We start from the raw sequence: 11,255 nt of genomic DNA, 5'->3' as shown, positions 1-11,255 counted from the left end.
CATCCAGGTAAGTGGGGAGTGTCCCATCCACACTCCTGACTTGTGCCTTGTAGATGGTGGACAGGCTTTTGGTGGGGGGGGAAGCAGGAGGTGAGTTACTCTCCGCAGGATTCCCAGCCTCTGACCTGCTCTTGTAGCCACAGTATTTATCTAGCTGGGTCCCAGTTCAGTTTCTGGTCAATGGTAACCCCCAGGATGTTGGTAAATACATCAACACGATTCTCCCTCAGCCTCCACTCCCTGTGGGATCGAGTTCCACATTCTCCCCACTCTCTGGATGAAGCAGTTTCTCCTGAATTCCCCATCGGATACATTTCTGACGATCGTATATTGACCCGAGTTCTGGTCTCTCCGGCGAGTGGGAACATCTCTTCGTCGATGTTATCAAGTCCCCTTTCATCATCGAGCAGAGCTTGATCTGGTCACCCTTCAGCCTTTTCTTACTGAGAGGAAAGAGTCCCAGCCTGTTCAGTCTGTCCCAATAGTTCAAATCCTCCCAAACCGGAACTGTGCACGGTGCTCCGAGCGTGGTCTAACCGAGGGGGGGATACGGAGACCGGAACTGTGCACGGTGCTCCCAGTGTGGTCTAACCGAGGGGGGGATACGGAGACCGGAACTGTGCACGGTTCTCCGAGCGTGGTCTAACCGAGGGGGGGATACGGAGACCGGAACTGTGCACGGTGCTCCCAGTGTGGTCTAACCGAGGGGGGGAGATACGGAGACCGGAACTGTGCACGGTGCTCCCAGTATGGTCTAACCGAGGGGGGATACAGAGACCGGAACTGTGCACGGTGCTCCCAGTGTGGTCTAACCGAGGGGGGGATACAGAGACCGGAACTGTGCACGGTGCTCCCAGTGTGGTCTAACCGAGGGGGGGATACGGAGACCGGAACTGTGCACGGTTCTCCGAGTGTGGTCTAACCGAGGGGGGATACGGAGACAGGAACTGTGCACAGTGCTCTGAGTGTGGTCTAACGGAGGGGGGGATACAGAGACCGGAACTGTACACGGTGCTCAGAGTGTAATCTAAGCGAGGGGGGATACGGAGACCGGAACTGTGCACGGTGCTCCGAGTGTGGTCTAACCGAGGGGACATGTTGATTTAAAGAACCTTTTGTCCAGTGTATCTCTCTGCCACCTCTCTCCAGACTCAACTGGCTGAGATAAAGAGCTGCCACAATCGCGAGATTGCTAAAGTCACATCCAGAGGACAAACTGAACTGAAGGGGGAAGTCGACCACTTACGCCTTTCCAACAGACAGCTTGAGATGACACTGGAGTCGAGAGAGAGAGCCCACCGACAAAGAGTGAAGGGGCTGGAGGAGCAGGTGAGTCAGCACGAGCAAGGGTCAGTACTGAGGGAGTGCCGCACTGTCGGAGGGTCAGCGCTGAGGTAGAGCCGCACTGTCGGTGGGTCAGTACTGAGGGAGAGCGGCACTGTCGGAGGGTCAGTACTGAGGGAGAGCAGCGCTGTCGGAGAGTCAGTACTGAGGGAGAGCCGCACTGTCAGAGTGTCAGTGGTGAGGGAGTGCCGCACTGTCGGAGGGTCAGTGCTGAGGTAGAGCCGCACTGTCGGTGGGTCAGTACTGAGGGAGAGCCGCACTGTCAGAGGGTCAGTACTGAGGGAGAGCAGCACTGTCGGAGAGTCATTACTGAGGGAGAGCAGCACTGTCGGAGGGTCAGTGCTGAGGGAGAGCCGCACTGTCGGAGGGTCAGTGCTGAGGGAGAGCCGCACTGTGGGAGTGTCAGTGCTGAGGGAGAGCCGCACTGTCGGAGGGTCAGTGCTGAGGGAGAGCCGCACTGTCGGAGGGTCAGTGCTGAGGGAGAGCCGCACTGTGGGAGGATCAGTGCTGAGGGAGTGCCGCACTGTCGGAGGGTCAGTGCTGAGGGAGTGCCGCACTGTCGGAGGGTCAGTACTGAGGGAGAGCCGCACTGTCGGAGGGTCAGTACTGAGGGAGAGCCGCACTGTCGGAGGGTCAGTGCTGAGGGAGTGCCGCACTGTCTGTTGCCTTCACTGTCTCTCTCTCTCTCTCTCTCTCTCTCTGGCCCAGGTCTCTCTCCTGAAGACCCAGCTCAGCGTCGAGCTCCAGCACAAGCAGCAGTACATCCGCCTGTCGTCCCGGACTAACCACCAGCTCTCCGGCCTGCGCCGGAACCTGACCGACTCCCTCAACGCCGTGTCCCGTGACCCCGAGCTGTCCGTCCTGGCCTCGGAGACCCGGCGTCTGGACCGCTCGCTCACCCGCAGCCTGCGCTCCTCCCCGGCCTGTCCCTCTGCTCCCTCGCCCGTCCGCAGTCCGTCTCTCAGCCCACACCGTCCCCCGCCGGGAGCTGAACTCTGACCCCCCACCTCCCACCTCCCACCGGCTCGGGGAGGGTCTGGACACTCCGGCCGCCTTTTCCCGGGGGTTTGGGTGGCGGGGGAGGGCTGGACCCTGAAGTCGGGTTTACTGGAGCTGGCGGAGGGCGAATAGGATTCGTCTGTTCACCGATGAAGGATTGAAGCCTCTACACGTCTGTCTGTGTCTCTCTCTCCGTCTGTGTCTCTCTCTCCGTCTGTGTCTGTGTCTCTCTCTCCGTCTGTGTCTGTGTCTCTCTCCCAGTCTGTGTCTCTCTCTGTGTCTGTGTCTCTCCCTCCGTCTGTGTCTCTCTCTCCGTCTGTGTCTCTCTCTCCGTCTGTGTCTGTGTCTCTCTCTCCGTCTGTGTCTCACTCTGTGTCTGTGTCTCTCTCTGTGTCTGTGTCTCTCTCCCAGTCTGTATCTCTCTCTGTGTCTGTGTCTCTCTCTCTCCGTCTGTGTCTGTGTCTCTCTCTCCGTCTGTGTCTGTATCTCTCTCTCTGTCTGTGTCTCTCTCCATCTGTGTCTGTGTCTCTCTCTCCGTCTGTGTCTGTGTCTCTCTCTCCATCTGTGTCTGTCTCTCCGTCTGTGTCTGTGTCTCTCTGTCTGTGTCTCTCTCTCTGTCTGTGTCTCTCTCTCCGTCTGTGTCTGTGTCTCTCTCTCCATCTGTGTCTCTCGCTCCATCTGTGTCTCTCTCTCCGTCTGTGTCTGTGTCTCTCTCTCTGTCTGTGTCTCTCTCTGTCTGTGTCTGTGTCTCTCTCTCCGTCTGTGTCTCTCTCTCTGTCTGTGTCTCTGCCTGTGTCTCTCTGTGTCTCTCTCTCTGTCTGTGTCTCTCTCTCTCTCCGTCTCTCTCTGTCTCTGTCTCTCTGTCTCTGTCTCTCTGTCACTGTCTCTCTGTCTCCCTCTGTCTCTCTCCCTCCGTCTCTCTCCCTCCGTCTCTCTCTCTCTGTCTCTCTCTCTCTGTCTCTCTCTCTGTCTCTCTCCCTCTCTGTCTCCTGCTCTCTCTGTCTCTCTCTCTGTCTCTCTTTCTCTGTCTCTCTCTATCTCTCTCTCTCTGTCTATCTCTCTCTCTGTCTCTCTCTCTGTCTCTCTCTCTGTCTCTGTCTCTCCCTCTCTCTGTCTCTCTCTACCTCTCTCTCTGTCTATATCTCTCTCTCCCTCTTTCCCCCTCTCGCCCTCTCCGTCTCCCACTCTCTATATACCTGTCTCTTCCTGTGTGTCACTCTCCCTCCATCTCTCTCTCTCCGTCTCTCTCTCTCCCTCCGTCTGTCTGTCTCTCTCTCCCTCTGTCTGTCTCTCTCTCTCCCTCCCTCCGTCTCTCTCTCTCTCTCTCCCTCTGCCCGTCTCCCTCTCTCCACCTCTCTCTCTCTCTGTCTCTCTCTCTGTCTCTCTCTCTGCCTCTCTCTCTGCCTCTCTCTCTGCCTCTCTCTCTGCCTCTCTCTCTGCCTCTCTCTCTCTGTCTCTCTCTCTCTCTGTCTCTCTCTCTCTGTCTCTCTCTCTCTCTGTCTCTCTCTCTCTCTGTCTCTCTCTCTCTCTGTCTCTCTCCCTCCATCTCTCTGTGTCTCTCTCCCTCTGTCTCTCTCCCTCTCTCTCTCTCCCTCCGTCTCTCTCACTCTCTCTCCGTTATGAAGGTGTTTATCCGCGGTAAAGTCTATTTTTTTTGCGATTATGTACAAAGATGTTCTCGGTTCGAGAGTCCTGCACATTAACCGATCTCCGGCCTGTGCAAGGCCTGGGGGGTTGCTGGTGGTGGGGTGGGTGGGGTGGATACAGGGGGTGCAGCTGAAGGCGGCCGGCGACACTGGCTCCATCCCTCCGTCAGGGGAAGGGGGGTTGAGGGTGGGATCCTGGTCTCCCATTGCCCACGCTACCCCACCACCCCTCCCCAATTGAAGAGTGCCATTGGTGAGGCGGAACGAGGTGGGGTGGGGTGTGGGGGGGGGAGTGAAAGGGGGTAGTATTCCATTCCCGGGAAGCGGGGAGCGAGTCGCCCTCCAATCTCGGGGAGAGCCGGCGAGTCCCCCTCGCCCCCGCCCTCCCCTCGCCCCAAATCGGGTCTCACTTCCGCTCTTTGTGCTCTCATGTTGTAAGGAAAGCCCTCCAATGTCACTAACCTTGTGTTTTTTTTTACAATTATATATATATATATAAACACTCGATATTTTTTCACGCACGCGTCACCCGATTAAAATGTATTGACCGAAGGGAGAAAGTTCCGGCTAATTTCTTATTTTTTTTGCTTCGAAGGGCTTTGGCTGCAGAAACTCCGGCAAGTTTGGTGGTGGAGTTGGTGGGGGGTTGGGGGGGGGAGATGCGGTTCCCGGACTCGGAAGCGAGGGCTGGTTCCCGGCCGGGAAGTTCCGGATCGCCGGGGGGGGGTTGGGAAGAGGAGGAGGAGGAGGAGGAGGAGGTGGAAATGGTCAGCGTCTGACCCCCCCACCCCCACCAACACACCCCCTCCCCCTCCCCCCCAACACCCCCTCCCCCCCTCCGCACACACCTCACCCGTCGGCCCCCGCCGGAGGGCGGGAGAGAGAGAAAGAGAGAAAGAAAAGGGGAGGAGAGAGTCTCAAGCCAGAACGTCGTGTGTTTATTTTTTTATTGTTCAGTAAAACGTGGTCCCCGCAGATGAGGGGGGGGGAGGGGGGAGAGGGAGGTTGTGGGGGAGGGGGTGTTGGGTTGGGGGGAGGGGGTGTTGGGTTGGGGGTGTTGGGTTGGGGGGAGGGGGTGTTGGGTTGGGGGGAGGGGCGGGAGGGGGGAGAGGGAGGTTGGGGGGGAGGGGGTGTTGGGTTGGGGGGAGGGGATGTTGGGTTGGGGGGAGGGGCGGGAGGGGGGAGAGGGAGGTTGGGGGGGAGGGGTTGTTGGGTTGGGGGGAGGGGGTGTTGGGTTGGGGGGAGGGGCGGGAGGGGGGAGAGGGAGGTTGGGGGGGAGGGGGTGTTGGGTGGGGGTGGTGAGGGGGGGACACAGTGCGGCGGCTATGCGAGGGGATTAACAGCGCGGGTTAAATGTCAACACCAGCGAGCGTGAGCGAGGGAGAACGGGGGGATGGGCGGGGGTCGGGGGGTGGGGGAGGGAGGGAGGGACGGAGGGAGGGTGTTGGTACAACGGGAGGGAGGGGGGTGGTGGGGGGCCGGTGGAACACCCTCCCCGTCCCTCCGAGGGTCGTCTCTCCCTCTCTCTCTCTCCCTCTCTCCCTCCCGCCTCTCCCCGAGCGGGAAGGGAATGTGGGGGGGGGGGGGAATCGAATCCGTTGCCTCTTCCTCTGCTGCTGGGGCCTCGATGGGTTGTTTTTGAGGGGAGGGGGGTCCAAGCAGTGGGGGATGGGGGGGGGGTTGTTGGCGGGGGTGGGGGATGTGGAACTATTCCTGTGGATTTGGCATTGGGGGGTACGTGTGTGGGGGGGCATGGGAGTGGTCTGCGGGACCCGTGGCACCCACTTCCTGTCTCGTGTACGCCCTGTCACGCCCACGTCCTGTCACATGTACACCCTGTCGCGCCCACTTCCTGTCACATGCACTTCCTGTCGCGCCCACTTCCTGTCACATGCACTTCCTGTCACGCCCACTTCCGGCAGCGTGCACACATGTCACACCCACTTCCTGTCGCGCATACGCCCTGTCACGCCCACTTCCTGTCACATGCACTTCCTGTCACGCCCAGATCCTGTCACATGCACTTCCTGTCATGCCTAGTTCCTGTCACTTGCACTTCCTGTCGCACCCACTTCCTGTCATGCCCAGTTCCTGTCACTTGCACTTCCTGTCATTCCCAGTTCCTGTCACATGCACTTCCTGTCGCGCCCACTTCCTGTCACAAGCACTTCCTCTCACGCCCACTTCCTGTCACATGCACTTACGGTCATGCCCAGTTCCTGTCACATGCACTTCCTGTCACGCCCGCTTCCTGTCGTGTGTAACCCCTGTCACGCCCACTTCCTGTCACGCGTCTGATTCGCTTCCCCGGCCCCTCGCCCACATGCCCAAACCCCCCACCCCCGCACGTGATGGGCGGCTCCAAAATGCCGTCACCTCCCCCTTCACCCCCACCACGTGTCCCCTGACTGGACCCGGGCGGTGCCAATGAGCGGGTCTGCCAGGTCCCACAATTAACAAAATCTCCCCCCAAAAACGCCCCCCTCCCCTCCCCCCCACCCCCCGCTTTACAGTGTCCAGTGGGGTCAGGGGTCGGGTTAAGACGGCCAAGCTGACTAAACCGTGTTCAACCCCATCGATCAGTCCACAGTGGTTCGCCAAACAAAGACTCAGACGCCAATGTTGAGGCCCAATTCTACAGGCAGGGAGATAGACGCCAATGTTGAGACCCAATTCTACTGGCAGGGAGATAGACGCCAATGTTGAGACCCAATTCTACAGGCAGGGAGATAGACGCCAATGTTGAGACCCAATTCTACAGGCAGGGAGATAGACGCCAATGTTGAGACCCAATTCTACAGGCAGGGAGATAGACGCCAATGTTGAGACCCAATTCTACAGGCAGGGAGATAGACGCCAATGTTGAGGCCACAATTCTACAGGCAGGGAGATAGATGCCAATGTTGATGCCCTATTTCTACGGGAAGGGAGATAGATGCCAATGTTGAAGCCCCAATTCTAAAAGCAGGGAAACAGACACCAATTTTAAGGCCCAATTCAATGGGCAGGGAGATAGGTGCCAATGTCGAGGCCCCAATTCTATGGGCAGAGAGATAGACGCCAATGTTAAGGCCCAATTCTACAGGCAGGGAGATAGACGCCAATGTTGAGCCCCAATTCTACGGGCAGGGAGATAGACGTCAATTTTAAGGCCCCAATTCAATGGGCAGGGAGATAGATGCCAATGTTCAGGTCCAATTCTATGGGCAAGGAGATAGACGCCAATGTTAAGGCCAAATTCTACGGGCAGGGAGATAGACGCCAATGTTGAGGCCCCAATTCTACAGGCAGGGAGACAGACACCAATTTTAAAGACCCAATTCTACGGGCAAGGAGATAGACGCCAATATTGAGGTCAAGTTGGGGGTCCAATTCTGGTCAGACCTGTCGGTCGGCGACCTATCGGAGCGGGCGGGGGTTTGTTGGGGGGGAGTGGGGGTGTTGGGTTAGGGGAGGTTGGGTTGGGGGGAGGGGGGGAGGGGGAGAAGGGGGAAGTCCCTGCCTCGTCTGCCAACCCCACCCACAGCCTTGACCGGACGTGGGTCTCTGGGTCTTTCCAACCTTGTGTGGGGGGTGGGGGGTGGAGCTAAACCGAGTGAGACGGGAGGGGGTAGGGGGTAGGTGGGGGGGAAGGGGTAGCACCATGTCTTGGCCTCGTCCCCGGAGCAGGGAGAGGTGGATGGGGGGGAGGGGAAGGGGGAGTGGCGCCGGGAGTGGGAGATGGGGAGACGGGGGGTGGGGGGGGAATCGGTGATGTCAGTGGGGGTTGGGGAGTGGAGGAAAGAGTCGGGAGGTACAGAGATTCCCCCCCTCCAACAACAAATCGGCCCCGTTACTGCAGCTCCCGGACCAACACTGTCACATCCACCCCCCGCACCACTCCCCAGCCCTCCCACTCCCCCCATCCCACACACCCACCCAGCCGCGCCACACCCACTACCCCAGCCTCCACCTCCCTCCCCCACATCGCAGCCTGTCCACCCCCCCCAGGCGTCGTCAGCGCTCAAGGAACAAGATCCTTGCAACGAATTCGCTGTCGGACCCCATTGTTCCTGCGATAGCGCCGAGGCCATCCAAACTGAGTCCGACAGAGGTCCGCTGTGGGGGCAGAGAGAAAGAGTAAGACACGGTTAGATACGGAGTAAATACCCCCCCTCTACACCCTCCCCCATCAAACACTCCCAGGACAGGTACAGCACGGGGTTAGATACAGAGTAAATCTCCCTCTACACCATCCCCATCAAACACTCCCAGGACAGGTACAGCACGGGGTTAGATACAGAGTAAATCTCCCTCTACACCGTCCCCATCAAACACTCCCAGGACAGGTACAGCACGGGGTTAGATACAGAGTAAACTCCCTCTACACTGTCCCCATCAAACACTCCCAGGACAGGTACAGCACGGGGTTAGATACAGAGTAAAGTGACAGATGGGGCGAGCAGTCTTACCTTTAATCTTCTCTTCCTCCTGGCAGACCGTCCGCATGCAGATCTCCTTGTTGACCACGTACATCCTCCGCAGACTGAGGAGGGTAACAGGGGTGACAGGTTGACAAACATCCGTTCTTACGGAGCCTAGCCAGGGAGGGAGGGGTGGGTAGGAGGAGGCAAGGCTGCCTCGGTAGAGCAGAGAGCTCCCCCCTCCCTCCGGCCCCTCTCCCACTCCCGGCGTCGCCCGTTAACCACGCTACCCCGCCACCCCCTGCCCCGAGCACCACCTCCCTTACTTGTAGAAACACAGACTGTGGACGCACTGCTTCAGTGGATGGTGGACCGAATACAGGCGGGTACACGGGTACCGTTCCTCCCGGCACTCTGTAACAGGGAGGGGCGAGAGGGTCACACAATCCTTCCCGCTCAGCAACAGGCCACTCAGCCCCATTCCTGTGTCTACCAGCGGCCCCCCCCCCTGGTGAGGCATTCTCCTCATGCCATTTACCCCCCCCAACAAACCCCACCCCCCCACCGACCGACCTTCTCACCCACTCCACACACATTCCTCCTTCTCCGATAACCATCTAGTTCCCCCTCGATTGAACCTGCCCCACACCCTCGGGCAGCTCATTCCTGACTCCGAGTGCATCTTCTGGATGGGAGGGGGTCGTGGGTTTGGGCGGCGCTGTCGAAGGAGCCTTGGCGAGTTGCTGCAGTGCATCTTGTAGATGGTACACACGCTGCTGCCCCTGTGCGTCGGTGGGTGGAGGGAGTGAATGTTTGTGGATGGGGTGCCGATCGAGCTGGGGGGAGGGAGCTGCTTTGTCCTGGACGGTGTCGAGCTTCTCGAGTGTTGTGGGAGCTGCAACTCATCCAGGCAAGTGGGGAGTGTCCCATCCACACTCCTGACTTGTGCCTTGTAGATGGTGGACAGGCTTTTGGTGGGGGGGAGTCAGGAGGTGAGTTACTCTCCGCAGGATTCCCAGCCTCTGACCTGCTCTTGTAGCCACAGTATTTATCTGTCTGGGTCCCAGTTCAGTTTCTGGTCAATGGTAACCTCCAGGATGTTGATAGTCGGGGGGATTCAGTGATGGTGATGCCATTGAACATCAAGGGGGCGATGGTTGGATTCTCTCTTGTTGGAGATGGTCATTGCCTGGCACTTGTGTGGCCTGAATGTTACTCTCCACTTGTCAGCCCTGAGCCTGAATATTGTCCAGGTCTTGCTGCATTTGGACCCGGGGCTGCTTCAGTATCTGAGGAGTCGGGAGTGGAGCTGAACATTGTGCGACCATCAGCGAACACCCCCCACTCCTGACCTTACGATGGAAGGAAGGTCATTGAGGAAGCAGCTGAAGATGGTTGGACCGAGGACACTAACCCTGAGGGATTCCTGCAGTGATGTCCTGGAGCTGAGATGACTGACCATCGACAACCACAACCATCTCCCTTTGTGCTAGGAATGACCCCCCTTTTAGAATTGTACCCTTTATTTTCTATTGCCCCCTCTGTATTCCTCTGACCAAAACCAATCACTTCCCACTCCCCTGCGTTAAACTTTATCTCGCGCTGTGATATCTTTGCGAGGGGGGGGCGCATCACAGACAGTGCGCCGGCACATCACGAGGCAAGCACCAAATGAAACTGGTTTATCCAGGTTTGGCAATATCTACACACACACACACACACACACACACACACACACAAGGGGCCGCACAAAGTGGGGGGAGATCAGGCTCCCCCCAACGTTCACATCCCAGCTCCACCCACAACTTGGGGAGAGATGAGGTCATTTCTCGTTCGGTTTGCGTCTCCGCTTGAACTGCTGCCTGCCAATGCCGAATAGTCGCCCCCCCCCTGCACCCCCCCACCACCCCGAACGTGCTGGGAATGTCACCGGGGGGCGAGGATGGGCACGCGTCTGGACTCGAGAGGAGGGCTCACCTGCGGGGAAGTTGAAGAAGTCGGTTGGCTGGGGCACTGAGGGAGAGAGAGAGAAGAATTAGAATACGTGACGGACAGATCCCACCACGCGGCTCCCCATTCGCCGGTGCATCCCCACCCCCCCCCCACCCCCACAGCCCTCGGCCCCCTTTCCTCCAACAGCGAGCAGGGAAGGAGAGAGACCGTTCGGCCCCTCGGCCACCTGCCAGCGTCTGTGCTGCTGGCCATGTCCTTCCTGTTCCCTCCCCCTCTCCCATTTTCGTTCAGCTCCGGCCACCAATGCCCCCCCCACACCCCCACACCCACCCGCTGACAAATGACCCGCTCGTTGGGTGTGGGAGGCGCTGGTGTGGAGTCACGTGTAGGCCGGAACCAGGGCGAGGAGGGCAGGTTTCCGTCCCTGGAGGGGGCATCGGCGACACAGATGGGGATCAGTGAACCAGATGTGAATCAGTGAACCAGATGGGGATCAGTGAACCAGATGGGGATCAGTGAACCAGATGGGGATCAGGGAACCAGATGGGGATCAGTGAACCAGATGGGATTCAGTGAACCAGATGGGCATCATTGAACCAGATGGGGATCAGTGAACCAGATGGGGATCAGTGAACCAGATGGGGTTCAGTGAACCAGATAGGGATCAGTGAACTAGATGGGGATCAGTGAACCAGATGGGATTCAGTGAACCAGATGGGCATCATTGAACCAGATGGGGATTAGGCAACCAGATAGGGCATTGGCAAACCAGATGGGGAATCAGTGAACCAGTTGGGAATCAGTGAACCAGATGGGGATTCAGTGAACCAGATGGGGATCAGTGAACCAGATGGGGATCAGTGAACCAGATGGGGATCAGTGAACCAGATGGGGATCAGTGAACCAGATA

At 58.5% G+C, this 11,255-nt stretch overlaps 1 protein-coding gene across 1 annotated transcript; it reads right to left on the bottom strand.

Moving 5' to 3' along the window:
- Positions 1–7,615: 7,615 nt before the first annotated feature.
- Positions 7,616–10,406, bottom strand: LOC121275228 (microfibrillar-associated protein 2-like; the record flags this gene model as incomplete). Its single annotated transcript, XM_041182649.1, has 4 exons — positions 7,616–8,087; positions 8,441–8,514; positions 8,719–8,806; positions 10,370–10,406. Coding segments are annotated over 4 exons (294 nt in total), but the record flags the coding sequence as incomplete, so codon positions are not given.
- Between the last annotated feature and the right edge of the window lie 849 nt (positions 10,407–11,255).

The sequence above is a fragment of the Carcharodon carcharias genome, unplaced genomic scaffold, assembly GCF_017639515.1.
Source record: "Carcharodon carcharias isolate sCarCar2 unplaced genomic scaffold, sCarCar2.pri scaffold_953_ctg1, whole genome shotgun sequence".
NCBI classification, from domain to species: Eukaryota; Metazoa; Chordata; class Chondrichthyes; order Lamniformes; family Lamnidae; genus Carcharodon; species Carcharodon carcharias.
The sequence above is the reverse complement of the archived record's forward strand: the minus strand, read 5'-3'. Positions and strand labels throughout refer to the sequence as shown.